The sequence below is a fragment of the Aquarana catesbeiana genome, linkage group LG07 (genome assembly GCF_042186555.1).
Source record: "Aquarana catesbeiana isolate 2022-GZ linkage group LG07, ASM4218655v1, whole genome shotgun sequence".
In the NCBI taxonomy this organism is placed as follows: domain Eukaryota; kingdom Metazoa; phylum Chordata; class Amphibia; order Anura; family Ranidae; genus Aquarana; species Aquarana catesbeiana.
The window spans coordinates 287,173,927-287,193,737 of NC_133330.1; the positions used below are offsets into that span (position 1 = coordinate 287,173,927).

A 19,811-nucleotide genomic window follows, 5' to 3' on the forward strand; every position below is an offset into this window, starting at 1 on the left:
AGCGCTCCTCCCCTCCTTCCCCTCGTGGCAGCCTGTATTTCGGTAAGGCTGCAGATGGGCACAGATCAGGCTGAAGTGAGGAACAAGGCTGCAGATGGGCACAGATCAGGCTGTACTGAAGCTGCAGATGGGCACAGATCAGGCTGCATTGAGGCTCACTGACCATTATTTTGCTTCAAAGTGGTTTATTTTAAAAAAAAGTTTTTTTTTTTCCTGAAACTTCCCTCTTAAATTGGGGTGTTATACGCCGGCGCGTGTTATATGCCGATAAATACAGTATCTGAAAACTGTGGCGTGAATGTATTCAGCCCCCTTTACTCTGATACCCCTAACTAAGATGTACTGGAACCAATTGGCTTCACAAGTCACCTAATCAGTAAATAGCGTCCACCTGTGTGTAATTTAATTTCAGTATAAATACAGCTGTTCTGTGAAGCCCTCATGGAGGTCAATAAACACACCAGACAGGTTATAAAAAAAAATCCCAAGCTTTGAACATCTACGAAGCACTGTTCATACCATCATCCGAAAATGGAAATGGTATGGCACAACTGCAAACCTACCAAGACATGGCCGTCCACCTAAACTGACAGGCCGGGCAAGGAGAGCAGTAATCAGAGAAGCAGCCAAAAGGCCCATGGTAACTCTGGAGGAACTGCAGAGATCCACAGCTCAGGTGGGAGAATCTGTCCACAGGACAACTGTTAGTCCTACACTCCACAAATCTGGGCTTTATGGAAGAGTGGCAAGAAAGCCATTGCTCAAAGAAAGCCATGAGAAGTCCCATTTGCAGTTTGGGAGAAGCCATGTGGGGGACACAGCAAACATGTGGAAGAAGGTGCTCTGGTCAGATGAGACCAAAATGGAACTTTTTGGCATAAAAGCAAAACGCTATGTGTAGCGGAAAACGAACACTGCACATCACCCTAAGCACCCCATCCCCACCGTGAAACATGTGGTGGCAGCATCATGTTGTGGGGATGCTTTTTTTCAATAGGGACAGGGAAGCTGGTCAAAATTGATAGGAAGATGGATGGAGCCAAATACAGGGCAATCTAATGCCGCGTACACACGGTCGGACTTTTCGTCTACAAAAGTCCAACGGACGCCGACGGACTAAAGCTGGCTGGTAATCCGATCGTGTGTGGGCTTCTCCGGACTTTCAGCGGACTTTTTCAGCCTCAAATCCGACGGACTTTAGATTTGAAACATGCTTCAAATCTTTACGTCGTAACTACGACGGACCCCGAAATCCGCTCGTCTGTGTGCTAGTCCGACGGACAAAAACCCATGCTAGGGCAGCTATTGGCTACTGGCTATGAACTTCCTTATTTTAGTCCGGTGTACGTCATCACGTACGAATCCGTCGGACTTTTGTGTGGTCGTGTGTAGGCAAGTCCGTTCGTTAGAAAGTCTGCTGCAAGTCCGCCGAAAGTCCGCCGGAAGTCTGTCGGACAGGCTGTCGGACTTTTGTAGACGAAAAGTCCGACCGTGTGTACGCGGCATTAGAAGAAAATCTGTTAGCGTCTGCAAAAGACTTGAGACTGGGGCGGAGGTTCACCTTCCAGCAGGACAACGACCCTAAACATACAGCCAGATGGAATGGTTTAGATCAAAGCATATACATGTTTTAGAATGGCCCAGTCCATATCTAAATCCAATTGAGAATCTGGGCAAGATTTGAAAATTGCTGTTCAGACGCTCTCCATCCAATCTGACAGCTTGAGATATTTTGCAAAGAAGAATGGGCAAAAATGTCACTCTCTAGATGTGCAAAGCTGGTAGAGACATCCTCAAAAAGACTTGCAGCCAAAGGTGGTTCTACAAAGTATTCAGTCACGGGGACTGAATACAAATGCACGCCACACTTTTCAGATATTTATTTGTAAAAAAATGTTGAAAACCATTTTTTAATTTCCTTTCCACTTCACAGTTATGTGCCATTTTGTGTGTTGGTCTGTCACATAAAATCCCAATATAATACATTTACATTTTTGGTTGTAACATGACAAAATGTGGAAAATTTCCAGGGGTGTGAATACTTTTTCAAGCCACTGTAGAAATCTTCCAATGGAGTCACTAGTTCTGGTAACCTGGGGGTCCCCAAGGGATTCCCTTAATTTGCAGGGATCTCCTCTCACTTCCTGTTTTGCTTTGGGGCAGGATGTAAAGGTAAATCTCCCCAATGGGACACAGATGACAAAAATAAACCTTATAGGGGTTATAATCTTCCCTTACTCTATCACAAATAAAGAAAAAGTTATGCCTATATTTCTACTTTAGCTCAAAGCAGGCTCTCGGCATCCTCCAAATCCCCAATTTCCATTATTTTTGCTGCTGTGACCTGACTTCCTGTCAGAGGATGGCTAAATTCATTCTCCCATTCTCCATGGTGCCACTGTATGTAGGAACATAGTTGAAGGATCTGAGTTCGACTGAGGCTGGGTTCACACCATTGCGAATTGGATTGCGGGTTCCCCACATCCAGTTCAAGGTAGCAGGAGATTTTGACTGGCTCTCTATGGAGCCGGTTCACATATCTCTGCTGCGTCTCCAATGCAAATTTGCGCAGGAACCCTGTGCGTCTTTTGGTCCGTTTTCAGGTCCGAATTCAGCCAAAAATTTGGACTGAAATCGGACCTGAAACGGTGAACGGGGACGCACCGAACCCCTGCAGGGAGCCGCATTGTATTAGGTGTAAACCCAGCCTACAGACTATGGACTATGAGATTTCTAGTGTGCATAGAGCAGTGTACGTTACCGCAATTACTGTGCACTGCTCATTCCAAACAAATAGAAGTGAGGCAGAAAAGAAGAGGTTCGGGAGCAGGATGTTATAAGGAGACAGAAAAACGCAGTAGGAAAAAATTTCATGAAACATAGATTACATGTCTATTAAGTAGTGGATTTGTATGGATTATTTTTGGTGAGTAAGTATAATGTTTAGTGTAACTTTAACCCTATGAGCAACGCTGTATCCTGGCCTAGGCCGACAATGCCCAGGCCTGGGGCAGCACAGAAAGAGTTGAAGCTGCTACCTGTTCACTTCCTGGATTTACAAAGACACACACACACACACACACACACACACACACACACACACACACACACTTCTCCTCTCTATAATTATTTTCGCCTGGTGATCCGAACAGTAAGTCTGTTGTATTTCAATATAGCAGTTAGAGGTTTGAGACAAACCATGTACCACTGACAGGGGGGCTTACAATGATCGGCTGTGATTTTTTTTTATGTATATCATGTGTCCTAAAAAGAAAAAACTGCTGTAACTTAGGTGTTAGCTGGAATTTGGCTTCAATTTGTTAGTGTATCTACATTTGCTAGTACATCTAACACTTTCTTCAAAGGGTGCCCCCCATGTTCCTTTATCCAGAGTGGAGGCACTCTAATACAGGAGGTGTGTTACTGGCCAGATCACCAGGTGAAGACAGAGGGAAAAATTGCCTAAAAATAGAAAACTAATTTAGCCACCACACCTAATGATTGGAAAGCTGCAATATATTACATTTTTGGTTTTGGGTTTAATACCTCTTTAACCACTTCAGCCCCGGAAGGATTTACCCCCTTAATGACCAGGCCATTTTTTTGCGATATGGCACTACTTCACTTTAACTGACAATTGCGCGGTCGTGCGACGTGTTACCCAAACAAAATTTATGTCCTTTTTTTCCCCACAAATAGCTTTTTTTTGGTGGTATTTGATCACCTCTGCAGTTTTTATGTTTTGTGCTATAAGCATTTTTGAACAAAAAAAACTATATTTTTTACTTTCTGCTATAATACATATCCAAAAAATAAAAAAAAATGTATTCATCAGTTTAGGCCAATATGTATTCTACTACATATTTTTGGTAAAAAAAAAATCGCAATAAGCGTTTATTTATTGGTTTGTGCAAAAGTTATAGCGTCTACAAATAGGGCAAAGATATAGGGACTTTTTTATTGGTTTTACTAGTAATGGCGGGGGTCAGTGACTTTTAGCGGGACTGCGACATTGCGGCAGACAAATCTGACCCTAAGTGACACTTTTTGGTGACCAGTGACACCAATAAAGTGATGAGTGCTATAAATATTCACTTATCACTGTATAAATAACACTGGCAGGGAAAGGGTTAACACTAGGGGGGCGATCAAGGGGTTAAGTGTTCCCTAGGGAGGTGCTTTCTAACTGTCAGGGGGCGGACTGACTGGGAGTAGAGAGAGATCACTGTTCCTGATCACTAGGAACAGCTGGTCTCTCTCTCCTCCCTTGTCAGAACCGGGATCCACCTTGTTTACATTGGCATATTCCCGTTCTGCCTCTCTTCACAGTGATCGCGGGTGACCGGCGTACATTGAGTCCGCCGCAACCTGTGGGCGAGCTCCCGCGGCACGCAACTGCAGTACCACATGCACAAACTGACGTACAGGTACGTCGGTTTGCACAGCCGAGCCGGTCGGCAAGTGGTTAATTTAACTTAAAGTGGTTATAAAGGCTAAAGGTTTTTTTTTTAGCTTAATGCATTATCTGCATTAAGGTAAAAAATGGTCCGTACCTCCCCCCTAAATACTTACCTGAGCCCAATCTCGATCCAGAGCTGCTCCAGCTCTCTTCACAGGCAGCAGTAGGAGTCATTGGCTCCAGCTGTTGTTAATCAATCCTAGTGAGGAGATAGCATGGGGCGGGTCGAGTCATCCTATGCATGTCAGTAGGTGCATACAGCCTGGCTGGAGGGGAAGCTCTCAAAAGTGCCTTCATAGCAAGTGACTTGCAAGGGATGCCGGCAAGGGAGGAGGAGTGAAGAGCACTGGCGAGGACCCCAGAAGAGGAGGTCCAGTCAGTTTACTTGGTGAAAAGCCAGCACTTTATTGCAGGTAGCCAACATTTTTGCCACCCCCACCACGTGCTGTGGTTCCTCCTCTGGCTGATATGTCCTTTAGTGATGTACGAACCCATGGGAAGAACCACAGCGTGGGGCCGGGCTGCAGGTATTCTATGTATCCAGAAGTGTGAAATGCATGCAGCAACCAGGGAGCAGCAAAGCGAATGATTTCAACACGAGCCTCTTTGTTTACAGGCTGCCTCGTGCGTAAAAGTAACCCTGTAATGACAGGTTCACTTTAAGGAATTTGAGTGATCTTTTGAAGAAGAAAATATGATTATAGCGCTAGCCATATCTTTATATATTCAGTTTTGCGCACAAATTATATACCTTAATTTTAGTACTAGTAGCATATAATGTAATTTGATTCTTTTTTTTTTTCAGATTGTTGGTAGTTACGCACATTTTCTATAGCTTAAATGAATGGTGGCGATTGGAGAATATAAGTAGGTAGTTAGATTTATATCTACTGTAGTGAATAGCAGGAAGAATAATTTGCAATAACTGTATCACTTAGCCAGGGTCATTGTCATGGACGAATAGCTTCAAGGACCATTCCTCTCCTTGGTCATTATGATTACATATTTCCATGAAATAACTGGAGTCATGAAGGGACTTTCAGTACTGCTCTCTTCCCTTACTGCATGTTTTTAGGTGTATTGTACAGGGAGTTTAGCAGATATGCCATAGCAGTCAATCTGTCCTCCAGATATCCATTAATTCCAAAGTATGGTAATCACTTTCATATATACTGACTGTTCTAAACTGATCAAAGGAAAAATCAGATTGGCTGATACTAATTATTGACTTCATGTACAGTGGATATAAAGTTTACACTCCCTGTTAAAATGTCAGGTTTCTGTGATGTAAAAAAATTAGACAAAGATAAATCATTTCAGAACTTTTTCTACATTTAATGTGACCTATAAACTGTGCAATTCAATTGAAAAACAAACTGAAATCTTTTTTATTTATTTTTTTTGGGGGGGGGGGGTAAAAATAAAAAACTAAAATAATGTGGTTGCATAAGTGTGCACACCCTCTTATAACGGGGGATGTAGCTGTGTTCAGAATTAAGCAATCACATTCAAACTCATGTTAAATAGGAGTCAGTACACAACTGTCATCATTTAAAGTGCCTCTGATTAACCCCAAATAAAGTTCAGCTGTTATAGTAGGTCTTTCCTGACATTTTCTTAGTCGCATCCTACAGCAAAAGCCATGGTCCACAGAGAACTTCGAAAGCTTCAGAGAGATCTTATTGTTAAAAGGTATCAGTCAGGAGAAGGGTACAAAAGAATTTCCAAGGCATTAGATATACCATGGAACACAGTGAAGTCAGTTATCATCAAGTGGAGAAAATATGGCACAACAGTGACATTACCAAGAACTGGATGTTCCTCCAAAATTGATGAAAAGACGAGAAGAAAACTCGTCAGGGAGGCTGTTAAGAGGCCTACAGCAACATTAAAGGAGCTGCAGGAATACCTAGAAAAAGTACTGGCTGTGTGGTACATGTGACAACAATCTCCTGTATTCTTCATATGTCAGGGCTTTGGGGTAGAGTGGCAAGACGGAAGCCTTTTTTTACAAAGAAAATCAACCAAGCCCGCCTAAATTTTGCAAAAACACATTTGAAGTCTCCCAAAAGCATGTTGGAAAATGTTTTATGGTCTGATGATACCAAGGTTGAACTTTTTGGCCATAATTCCAAGAGATATGTTTGGTGCAAAAACCTCACTGCACATCACCAAAAGAACACCATACCCACCGTGAAGCATGGTGGTGGCAGCATCATGCTTTGGGGCTGTTTTTCTTCAGCTGGAACAGGGGCCTTAGTCAAGGTAGAGGGAATTATGAACAGTTCCAAATACCAATCAATATTGGCACAAAACCTTCAGGCTTCTTCTAGAAAGCTGAATATGAAGAGGAACTTCATCTTTCATGATGACAATGACCCAAAGCATACATCCAAATCAACAAAGGAATGGCTTCACCAGAAGAAGATTAAAGTTTTGGAATGGCCCAGCCAGAGCCCAGACCTGAATCTGATTGAAAATCTGTGGGGTGATCTGAAGAGGGCTGTGCACAGGAGATGCCCTCGCAATCTGACAGATTTGGAGTTTTTTTGCAAAGAAGAGTGGGCAAATATTGTCAAGTCAAGATGTGCCATGCTCTGATAGACTCATACCCAAAAAGATTAAGTGCTGTAATAAAACCAAATGGGGCTTCAACAAAGCATTAGTTTAAGTGTGTGCACACTTATGCAACCACATTTTTTTAGTTTTACTTCCCCCCCACCTAAAAGATTTCAGTTTGTTGTTCAACTGAGATGTACAGTTTAGGTCACATTAAAGGTGCAAATTGTTCTAAAATTTTTTATCTTTGTCTCATTTTTTTACATCACAGAAACCTGACATTTTAACAGGGGTGTGTAGACTTTTTATATCCACTGTGTGTCAGTTCGCAGTATATGGAGGACTTACTAAACCAACCAGGGGATTTATTGGATAGGCTGCAATCTCTGCTCAGCTTCCAACTCATTTGTTCTTTACTTAAAGTGGTTGTAAACCCTTACATATACCCACTGAGGGAACTATCCTCATATAATACACATAAATTAAACAAATCCTCCTGCATAAGTTGTACCTGTTTATCTGCAGTCTTCTCTTCTCTGGTGGTTGTCTTTCCTAGGGCGTGGGTGCCTACAACCGGGTGCTGATTGTCAGAATGGACTCACCAGGGCAGCAGAACTTCTCCTCCATCCTAAGACATGGTGCCCGCCACCTCCCCCCCCCCCCCCAGGTGTTCTCCGACTCCCGGGATCTGTCTCAGTGTCACCCTCCTCACAGGCTGAGCTGCTGCTAACCTCCGCAGCAGCAGCAGCCGTGATGGGTGTCCTACACGGCTGCTACTTTCTCTGGATTGGCCAGCAGAAAGTCCATCAGCGCCCCAGCCCTGTGTAGGGTGGCAGTCTTTAGCCCCTCATGTTCCCCGGCCAAGCTAGTAGGGAAGTTGGCAGCCGTGGCTGCGCCCCCTAGGCAGCACTGCGCCCTAGGCAGCTGCCTAGTTCTCCTAGGTAGCATCGGCCCTGGACACACCCCCCCTCCACACAGAACACAGGAACAGAGCTGAGGCTGTCTATCAACTGGAGATCCCTCCCCAGTCACCATTTTTTTCTTGACGTCAGGAAAATTGTCCAAAGTGGTTCATGCTGATAATAGAGGAAGGGAAGTAGCAGACAGAAATTACACTTGGAGCCCTTTCACACTGCCAGCACTGGGGCGTCGGCGGTATGGTGCCACTAGTTTTAGTGAATCTTTGCCATCGTTTTTGCAGCGCTTTTCGGGCACTAGCGGGGTGCTTTTAACCCCCGCTAGCAGCCGAATAAAGGGTTAAAATTGCCTAATGCGGCGCAGCCCATTGATTACACCGCTTCTAAAGTGCCTCAAAGAAGCTGCTTTCATGACTTTCTTTAGACGTCCTGCCAGCGCCTCGCCCCAGTGTGAAAGCACTCTGGCTTTCACAACGGGGATTGTAGATGAGGCTTTTTTTCAGGCGCTATTTTTAGCGCTAAAGCATCTGAAAAACGTCTCCAGTGTGAAAGGGGTCTTAGTGCTTTTATTTGAGAGTTTACACTAAAGAGGGGTATGCTTTCTTCATATTTCATGTCTGAGGTTTACAACCACTTTAAGGGACAAATTCACTTTAACCACTTCCGGTTCGCCCACCGTCGTTATACAACGGTACTTTGAAGGGGGATGTCGTTGTTATGCCATAGCTGCTGTAGCTGCCATAACCCCGGTATCCTCGTCTTCAACGGGCGGTCCGGTTTAAGATAAAAGTGGTCTCTGCAGTGGATTCTCCACAAGATCACTTTTATTGGCGGCGGGAGAGGGCACCCCTCCCACTGCGATCCGGTGCCCTCTGCAGCTTACCGGAGCCATCGGCAGCGGCGGAGGCGATCGCATCTGTCCCCTGCCTGGGTATGGAGACCAGTGAGGGGAAGATGGCCCCCACCTGTCTCCATATCACTGCAGGGCAGAAGCAACGTCAAAACTTCACTTCCGCCCATAGCTCTTAAAGGGCCATTTTTTTTTTTCTTTTGAATGACATTTTTTTTTTTCATTCTTTTTTTAATTGCATTTTAATGTAAATATGAGATCTGAGGTTTTTTTGACCCCAGATCTCATATTTAAGAGGTCCTGTCGTGCTTTTTTCTATTACAAGGGTGACACTTTTTTCACTTTTTTTTTTTTTTTAAAACAGTGTAAAAATGTAAAAAAAAAAGGTAAAATAAATAAGAAAAAAAAAAATTGGTAGAGCGAGAGGAATAATTCTAGCCCTAGACCTCATCTGTAGCTTAAAAAAAAATGCAACCTGTAGAATTTTTTAAACGCCGCCTATGGAGATTTTTAAGGGTAAAAGTTTGTCGCCATTCCACGAGCAGGCGCAATTTTGAAGTGTGACATGTTGGGTATCAGTTTACTTGGCGTAACATTATCTTTCACAATATAGAAAAAATTGGGCTAACTTTACTGTTGTCTTATTTTTTAATTAAAAAAAGTGTGTTATTTCCAAAAAAAAGTGCGCTTGTAAGACCGCTGCGCAAATACGGTGTGACAGAAAGTATTGCAACGACCGCCATTTTATTCTGTAGGGTGTTAGAAAAAACAAAAGTATAATGTTTGGGGGTTCTAAGTAATTTTCTAGCAAAAATAATGTTTTTTACTTGTAAACAACGAATCTCAGAAAGAGGCTCGGTCCTTAAGTGGTTAAGTGAATGCGTCCTTTAATAATCCCCCCCCCGCCTTTTGAGTCCAGAGTGCTACCTCAAAGGAGATTTGTCTTGGGAGATTAATGGAAGCTGCCATTGTTTACTTCTTCTTATGTGACTGCTAGTTACCTAGCTTTAATTATGGCTTTTCAACTTCAATGCTGATGGAGTTTCTGACCCGTAACAAGTATAAATGTAAGGAGTTCTTATCCCTGAGTGCCATTTCAGACACTCCTTTAGAGCATGCTTTATTCTGTGACTCAAAAATGGTGAAGTCAAAAGCAGCCAGGCATTAACATTTTCAGAAAGAAATGGCATCAGCATGCTTCTCTCATGATCGGGTCACTTTAAATATCTGCCTTCCTGTGTGGCAAAATGGCAGTGCTTGCTAGGTAGCAAAACCAGGTTTAGGATGACTGCCGCAAATCCTGAAACCCTTTAGACCCCTTTCACACTGGGGTGCTTTGCAGGCGCTACAGCGCTAAAAATAGCGCCTGCAAAGCACCCTGAAAGAGACGCTCCTGTCCGAGGGCTTTCACACTGGAGCGGTGCGCTGGCAGGACAGTAAAAAAAAGTCCTGCTAGCAGCATCTTTGGAGCGGTGAAGGAGCGGTGTGTAATACCGCTCCTGCCCATTGAAATGAATGCGGCAGCGCGGCTATACCACTGGCAAAGCGTCGCTGCAGCAGCGCTTTGCGGTGGTTTTAACCCTTTCTCGGCCGCTAGCAGGGGAGTAAAGCCGCCCCCACTAGCGGCTGAATACCGGCGGCCGAATACCTCCGTTTTACCGCCGACCCCACCCCACTGTGAAAGGGGCCAGCAACCCTGCCACTTCTTAAAATAAAGAACACGATGCCTGTAAAAGAAATAAGTGAATACTTGACCTGCTGCCTGAGCTGCCATTTTGTCCTTTTGCAGCTTATACTGCCTAAAGTTTGTTCTGAATCTGACACTTCCTGGAGTGTCAGATGCCTGTTGCACCTCTGCACTCTGTGGTTTAACCCATTGATCTGTACATCACAGGACACAGTAGTGACATAGGGGGGCCAGCAGAAGAAACCACAGTGCTTAGCAGGGGGTCCAGACAATATTCGCTTCCTCCCAAGTTCAGTTTAAAGTGATTGTAAAGGTAATTTTTTTTTTTTTAAATAACAAACATATTGACAGCAGCGGGAGCCAATGACTCCGCTGCTACAATCTATCCAATCAAGAGCCGAGAACCCCGGGTAGAGAGACAGCGCGCCCCCCGCTGAGTCAAGTTCGAGGGTTCAGGTAAGTAAAACAGGGCACTGGGGGGCCGGTGACTGACAGGTGTTTTTTCACCTTAATGCATAGGATGCATTAAGGTGAAAAAACACGAGGGTTTACAACTCCTTTAACTTAAAGTGGAACTTCAGTTATTTTTTCATCTTTCCATCTATTAAATCTTTTGCCCTTGTTTTAACTTTGGATAGTAAAACTTTGTTTTCTGCCAGTAAATACCTTAGGCTTAATGTAAACGGGACATTTTTACAACCTCTCCTAAACGATTTAACTTGACAGATAGTAACCCACGTTTAAAACGTCCGTTTTGCCGCGTTTACATGCCGCGTTTGCGTTTAGAAGCACTTGAAAAAAAAACATTTTTTTTTTTCAAAATAGCCAAAAATGAAAAAGCCTATAAACGAAATGCGGCTAAACGCGAGTTACCGCGTTTAGACGCTGAAACGTCAGAAACTTCAGCATCTGAACTCATTTTTTTTGCCTTCAAAGAAAAGCCTATAAACGCAACTGCCTAAAAACGACATTAAACGAACCTTGTTACGTGTACACATAAGATAACATTGGATGAGTTCAGGGGCAGCTGAAAAAAACACCCAACTGCCTCTGAAGGTCCGTTTACCAGCAGAAGTGTACATGAGGCCTTATACAGCCCACTTTCTTGCCTGGAAAAATGCCTAGGCTTATGATATCATGCACAGCTCTCTCTCTCTCACTTTTGAGAGTTTACCAGGAAGGGAGGGGAGGGATGAGTCATAGGATGGCCAATAAGAGCAGCAGAGCAGGAGGTGTGCCTCTGTGTGTCTGTGTAAATCCAGGAAGTGAACAGGCAGCAGCCCACAGTTAAAATAGTTGCAGCCACACTCAGTGGAGGGAGATTTTTGCAGCATATTTGGCAAGTGCAGAATCACAGTATATATAAAATAATATGCAAAGTGGTTGGAGGGAAGCTTCAGAATGGCAAATATATTTTTATTACAAATTATGTGAGCAGTTCCTCATTAAAATTTATTTTGGCAACAGTGAAAACATGCAAATCATAACTAAGGCATATTCTTTCATAATATAGTCCAATTCTTGCAGCTTAATCTGTCACTGAAGTCCACCCACATTTTGCCTTTTAAAGCGTTCCCAAATATTTTTACAAGTTTTACAAGGATATATGTTAAAGTGATTGTAAGGCAGGGATATGCAATTAGTGGACCTCCAGCTGTTGCAAAACTACAAGTCCCATCATGCCTCTGCCTCTGGGTGTCATACTTGTGGCTGTCAGTCTTGCTATGCCTCATGGGACTTGTAGTTCTGCAACAGCTGGAGGTCCGCTAATTGCATATCCCCGTTGTAAGGGCTCTTTTCTTTTATAAATAACAAACATGTTATAATTACCTCCTCTGTGTAGTTGGTTTTGTACAGAGCAGCCTGGATTCTCCTCTTTTCGGGTCCCTCTTTGCTGTTCCTGGCCCCTCAGCCAGCAGCTTGATACAGGGGGCACCCAAGCCGAGTCGAGGCTCCATGTATCCATTCAGACACAGAGCCCCGACCTGGCCCCGTTCCCGCTCTACCCTGATTGGCTGACTGACTTTGATTGCCGTGGGAGCCAATGGCGCTCCTGCTCTGTCTCAGCCAATCAGGAGGAGTGTACTGGATGGCTGAGGGGATCGTGCACATCGCTGGAGAGAGAAGGAGCTCTCAGGTAAGTAATTAGGGGGTGCTGGGGTGGCTGCTACACACAGAAGGTTTTTTTTTTATCTTAATGCATAGAATATATTTAGATGAAAAACCTTCTGCCTTTACAACCCCTTCAAGCTGCATCAAGGGAAGAGTTGAGAATAGTACCTCAGGGGGTCTACAAACTTTTGAAACAACGGCCAGGTTACTGCCCTTCATACTTTAGGGGGACTGGACTGTGGCCTGTGGGAGTAGGAAATTCAGTAGGCTTAGTGGTCAGTGGGAGGAATATTGTCCGATCACTGGTGTCAGTGGGAGGAATAGTGTCCAATCACTGGTGTCAGTGGGAGGAATAGTGTCCGATCACTGGTGTCAGTGGGAGGAATAGTGTCCGATCACTGGTGTCAGTGGGAGGAATAGTGTCCGATCACTGGTGTCAGTGGGAGGAATAGTGTCCGATCACTGGTGTCAGTGGGAGGAATAGTGTCCGATCACTGGTGTCAGTGGGAGGAATAGTGTCCGATCACTGGTGTCAGTGGGAGGAATAGTGTCCGATCACTGGTGTCAGTGGGAGGAATAGTGTCCGATCACTGGTGTCAGTGGGAGGAATAGTGTCCGATCACTGGTGTCAGTGGGAGAATTCATTCCCCATTGTTGGTGTCAGTGGGAGGAATAGTGCCCTGTCTTTGGTGTCAATGGATGGAATAGTGCCTTGTATCAGTGGAAGTAATAGCGCCATAAGGGCCAGATAAAGGCAAGCAATGGGCCACATTTGGCCCGTGGGCCACAATTTGGAGAATCTCCTTTTCTGTCTTCCTTTCTTTGTCCTGCTTTCTCTTTTTCTTTCTTTCTGCTTCTCCATCTTTCTTGCATTGAAGCCTCCCTTCATTTGTATAGTACACTCCTGTCGTCGTATATTTTTGTCCATCTCTCTCTATAACTAGTAAATATAATAAATAATTTCTAAAGCCAAAACTTTAGATTTCCCTTTACCTCCTGGTCAGGTGACATCTAAAAGTTTTGATTTCCCATCACTCTCTTTCACGGTGACAGTGGTCCCTAGCAAAATAGAGGATGATTCTCGCCAGCTGGGAAGACTTGACTCCAACATCAAGGTTTGAAACCTTCACCACTCTCCAAAACCTATAGAAAAAAAAAAACATTAGATGCACTTTCAACAAAAATGGCTTATCAGTGATCACTGCGTAATAAAGCTCTCTTGTATGCACAGCCACCAGTTATTTGTTAAATCCCAACTGAACTTACATTTTTAATCAGTTAAATACATTCCAGGTGCATCAAAACGAAAAGTTTGTAAATATTAGGCCACATCTGCACAGCCTGTGTGTTTTCAATCCCTGTGTTTTAATGCTCCTGGGAGGCACAGCATCCAGCCTCAGTCCCTGCAGTCTATCAAAGTCTACAACAGGAGGAAAGCTGATGTGGGTCGACACTGTACTGACGGTTCAGCCACAGACTGATTAGAAAAGCCTGTCCCTTGCCAGCATGCTGTAGAGAAGGGCCCTTGCTCACTGTGTGGAAGCTACAATCTGTCTGCAGGGGTCGGAGTAGGAGCTCTCCAATCAGCAGGGAGAATGTCTTGCTTGTTGAAGAGCTAAAAGTGGTTCTAAGGCCCTTTTCAGACTGGGTGGACTCCATCAAGCGGATCCGCCTGCTTAGCGGGGCGATCTCTCTGTTGATCCCCGCTGAGCAGGCTGATGACAAGTCCGTGTCCGCTCCAATATGCAGGTCGAACAAAGCCTGCTGTTCTCTATGGCAGCCTTTCTCAACCAGTGTGTCCTCAGGTGTGCCACGGGATCATGGTAGCGAAGAGCTGTCAGATGAGCCTGATCTCCCGATCACCTGACGAACTGTACAGTGGCACTGTGAAGGAGCTCCGTCAACCTCAGCAAAGTGAAAGTAAAGGGAGGGGGAATCTGCTGTGCTCTCTGCTTCCCCCTACAGTGCAGTACCCGGCTGAATGAGGAAAGGTACTGTGCTAGAATGTTTTAAAAGGGCTTTATACATGTGTGTGTTTGTATATGTATACATGTGTGTGTATGTGTACGTGTGTGTTTATGTTTCTACATGTGCGTGTACATGTATCTTTGTGTGTACATGTTTGTGTGTCTGTACGTGTCTGTATTTGTGTACGTGTGTGTGTACATGTGTGTCTTTGTACACGTGTTTGTATGTGTGCACATATATGTGTCTGTATGTATGATACTTTTAATCCTGCCCCCCCCCCTATTCCTGTACCATCAGAACTGCATTTGTAGGGCTTGTTTGTGATAGCAAGGACTGCTGCTCCTCTCAAAAACAATCCATGCTCAGATCGCTTTTCAGAGCCATTTGACGGGTGGTAAAGAGCAATATGTTGCCTCCTCACCACCTGTTTTACAACCATGCAATGCACACAGTTGCGGGTTAGTTGCAGTGCAGTCCCATTCACCCTGGGTATATCTCCAGCTGCAGCCACAGCATGTGTACACTCCCAGCTGCTGTCCCTGCAGCTAAACGGGGAGAAGTTGAGGGTGGTGAAAACAACTCAACCATGTGGTTTTACCGCCCCTCAAACCTGACATGTGAGCCCTTGGTTCACATCCCTGTGGCTGCGTGCTGTGTGTAGAGCAGCCAATTCATTTCAATGGGCTTCCCTACCCGCATAAATGCAGGGAATGAAGTTTCCGACCCTTTTTTTAAAATTGCCCCACACCAAAAGCACCCCATGTTTGCCGATGTGTGTGGTACCATTAAGAAATAATGGCACCCTAAAGAGCAGAGCATTTGTCTGTGTGTCAGGAACAAGCGCGTGTTCAGCGACACACAGTATTGTGAACCAAGCCTTGGAAAGGGGTGCATCAAGACTGAAAATACTTTTCAAGGGTGCCCTGACTGGAAAAAGGTTGAGAAACACTGCTCTATGGGTCATTGAATCCGATTCAGCGGACGGATCCCAATCCATTTGTTTTTATTGGACTGGATCCCGTGGCGGCGGGTGTCGGCATACTATGGATGATCCGAGTGAGCCCTCCTGAAAAACTGACAGGTAGACCTGATTGGTCCATCATTGTGAAAGGGGCCTAAAGGTAAACGTTTTTTTACGTGAATGCATCTTCAGCATTAGGATAAAAAAAAAAAATTTGAAATAAGTAAAAGGATTGAGCCGGTAACTCTGTAGTCCTTATAGCGATTTTAATGGTCGGTTACAAAAAGTTACAAGCAAAACAGCTGAAGCGTTTCGGCATCAGACTTAGTCGTAGCAACTGCTATGACTAAGGCTGTTGCCGAAACACGCCAACTGTTTTGCTTGTCACTTTTTGTACCAACCATTAATATCATTATATGGACTACAGAGTTACCGGCTCAATCCTTTTACTTGTTTCTGCTGTATTGTGTAAGAACACACAGAGCCTGAGCACCCGAAAGAGGATCTTGCAAATTGGACTGGGAGTTCCCTGCTGTTTGCGCTGTCTCTCTTCAAACTTCCCAAAAAAACATTTTGCCTCTTGCTGTGCCCCCCACACCCCCCACCAAATACCCATCTGCCAGTCTTCTCTCCTCCCTCCCCGATCTCACAAGCTTGGCTGAGAGCAACGGGAGCCATTGGCTCCTGCTACTGTCAGTCAAATCCTTAGAGCAGAGGACAGGGCCAAGCCATGCTGTGTGTGTCAATGGGTATGCTCAGCTTGGTTCAGGATCGAGCCCGTACTTCTGCTCCAGAGCAAGTGCATACTTTGCGGGCAGACATAGGCGAGGGCGGGCCCAGATTATCAGCAGGGGGATCCAGAAAGGAGTATAACATGTTTTTTATTTTAATTTAAAAAGTTGCCATTATAATTGTTTAAAGGTCTCACTCACCAGGGGCATATAGGACCTCTGCAGAGAGACCACTGTACTTCCACACAAGGATAGGCTTTTTCATTATAGATGTGGCAACTTTCTAAAGAAAACAAACTGTGAAGACTTTGCACACCTTTTGTTTTAATGCACCTGAAATATTAGCTGATTTAGATTGCAAATTTTATCGGGCTTCAAAGCGGAACTCCAGGGTGAAATCACAATCTCAGGATTGCACTGATATGCCACTTATTCTTACCCTACTGATGTCTTCAAGTGATATCTCCACCTCGTCCAATCAGAGGACGCTTTGCAATCATTTAGTGAATGCAAATGTATTCTCTGAATGGTGCCTGTGCCAAGCAGCCAACCACCTGTGCAGCAGGGCAGCTGCTTGGCACGGGACCCAGAAGCAAGTGGAGATCACTGATTAGAGGTGTCTACTTCAATGATTTCCAGCTTCCATGGGCATCGCCCATGTTTGGTATATTCATAGTTACATTGGTCCAAGCTGGACCAATGTAACTGTGTATAAAATACCCATACCTGGAATTCTTTTTTAAGAAAATTTACTGAAAGGCGTAAACTGTTGTGCATGTGTCTGGTAATCAAGTTACCTCCGTGAACTAAATAAAATGCATGCACTGCTAATCTTTGCTCTATCTAAGATCTTTGTTTGCTTTAGGGTGTGTCAAATGCCTGGTCTGGCATTGCTGTCTTTTATGCACTCATGAACCCCTATGTCACCAATGTGTCTTTTGGGCAACGTAGGGGGAACCAGGAGGAGCAACAGCACAGAGGGGGACCTAGCATCTGACACACCCTAGAATTTCAGACGCAGTAGATTTTTCAGTTTGTGTAGTGAAGTATAGAATGGCAGCAGGGATGGCGGGACAGGTGAGTAGTCACGCTATTCTTTACAGGCTTCTATTTTTTTACAAGGCTTTTCCTTTTAGAACTTTGCAAATTAGTCAGAGCTTGCAGCGGTGTTAAATATTCATTAAAGTGCCACTAAAGGCAAAATGTTTTTCTTAGTTTTCAAGTGGAGAGGGATTAGAACACCTGGCAAGTTTTTACTGCTGCCTGTGCCCCCGTCTATTTGTCCTGTTTACTGTTATCATAATGTTGTAAAGTGCTGCACAAACTGTTCACGATAAATAAATCCTGTATAATAACAATAATCATTGAAAGCAAAGGAAAATCCCACATTTTGGGTTGACATTGGAACAAGACTAGAGGGGAAATCTTCCAATGGGGACACTATTTTTGGTGATCCTGGTGACACCTCACTTTGGAGGGATTTCCGCTCACTTCCTGTTTGGCTATGGGACAGGAAGTGAAGGGAAATCTCCCCAATGGGACACAGAAAGCAAAAAAAGAAAAACAAACTGACAGGGGTTATAACCCTCCCTTACTCAATGAAAAATAAAAAAGTTTTGCCTTTAGTGACACTAAATATACAAGTATTTGTTACAAAAAATCTGGATGGAAGAGCTACATAAATTTCCCAGTGACAGTCCATCATCGTAAGCAATGAAAAAGAGAATTTTTTTTCCCTGCCATATTTTTCTACCAGGTTAGTTTTTATTACTGTTTCCCTCCTTCGTGTTTTGGTGTCGCTGGGAAAGAATTTCAAAAGGGAAATCTCCCAACTATCCCAACTATGGACACCGACAGCAATTAAAAAAAACTTGATCCAAAGCTGTAAATAGTTTCAGTTGGAATTGGGCTATGCAGTAAGTGCCTTCTGTCTTCATCTTTTTAAACTGTTTAGAACATGGGTCTCAAACTGGCGGCCCTCCAGCTGTTGTGAAACTACAAGTTCCATCATGCCTCTACCTGTGGGAGTCATGCTTGTAAGCCTTGCAATGCCTCATGGGACTTGTAGTTTTGTGACAGCTGGAGGGCCGCCAGTTTGAGACCCCTGGTTTTGGAAGTTCAGTAGGATGTCCTTTATACAATCTTGCAAGGATGTGAATATTTGATATACTTTTCCAGTGGGATTACATAGAGCTATGTGGGCAAAAATATCTGTGGTCATGGTGTTGGCACAGTAAATGTACCCTAGGGCAGCATGGCAAGGACATAAAGCCCTGCTTGAAATTACTGTTTGTGTGTTGTGGTCTACTACTGGTAACATTTTCTGAACTGAATAATTAGAAAATAGGAATAACGATTGTGTACTCTTTACTTTTCCCTCAGACTTCCAAGGAAGACCTCCTACAGGCCGATTTTGAAGGGGCATTAAAGTTTTTCCGTGTCCAGCTGCCAAAAAGATACCGGGCCGAGGAGAATGCTCGAAGGTTGATGGAGCAGGCCTGCAACATTAAGGTAAAAAATGCAAATTCTTTATTTTCCGTGCTTAAAATTGTATCAATTAAGTATATCTAAAGCCAAAAATTTTTTTTTTCTTCCATTCCTGTTCTGATGACAACTCAATATTTTGAGCAGTACAGTGGTGTGTAGTGGTTAGCACTTTCACCTAGCAGCAAAAAGGGTCGCTGGTTCGAATCTCAACCACGACACCATCTGCCTTGAGTTTGCATGTTCTCCCTGTGCCTGCATGGGTTTCCTCCGGGTACTCCGGTTTTCTCCAACACTCTAAAAGACATGCTGGTAGGTTAATTGGATCCTGTCTAAATTGGCCCTAGTATGTATAAATGTGAGTTAGGGACCTTAGGTTGTAAGCTCCTTGAGGGTAGGGACTGATGTGAATGTACAATGTATATGTAAAGTTCTGCGTAAATTGACGGCGCTATATAAGTACCTGAAATAAATAAATAAATATTTTGGCTTTTCCCTTATTTTGGTTAGCAGTTACAATCGTCACCAGAACAAATAGAGTAAAGCTCTGTAGTGGGGACCTAAATAGTAGCTCTCACCCCTCTAAAAATATATACTTTAATTAAAAAGATCTATATTAATTTCCACAATACACAATAAATTCAACTCTATATTCCAGTACTACGCGCTTTATGAGGAGTGGTGAATCTTTTTCCAGTATCTGTATAGTGGGCAGCTGCCTTTATAACAAGATTAACATACAACATAATCACAGAGCAAATAACCATTCTTACTCCAGCAGTACTCTACACCAGCGTTTCACAACCTTTTTTCAATCATGACACCCTTTAGAATTGTGCATAATCTTGAGGCACCCCATTCTAAATTATGGCAAACTAAGCTAAACACAACCTGGCAACATCCAAAGTTGTAGGACACCCAGTGTTAGAAGTGATTTATTCTTCTAAAGCAAATACACCTTTGCACACTGATACTGACTAGTATTTCAACATTTCTCTTCTCCCTTAGTTTGTTGCCCTCACTCAGTTAATGTGACCTCAGTGCTGACGGAGAGGGGCAAACAAAGATGTGCAGGCGCCTGAT

The 19,811-nt window shown here is 43.9% G+C and overlaps 1 protein-coding gene across 4 annotated transcripts in view; it reads left to right on the forward strand.

Annotated features, from left to right (window-relative positions):
• RABGAP1L (RAB GTPase activating protein 1 like) overlaps positions 1-19,811 on the forward strand; it is a 595,387-nt gene that overhangs the window by 484,495 nt on the left and 91,081 nt on the right. For 3 of the 4 annotated variants that reach the window (XM_073593438.1, XM_073593437.1, XM_073593439.1), the window contains one exon: positions 18,627-18,755. In XM_073593438.1, coding sequence (XP_073449539.1) covers positions 18,627-18,755 — 129 coding nt within the window. Of the gene's footprint in view, positions 1-17,294; positions 17,322-18,626; positions 18,756-19,811 lie in introns of those variants that run through there. The other variant, XM_073593440.1, reaches the window with a different exon arrangement.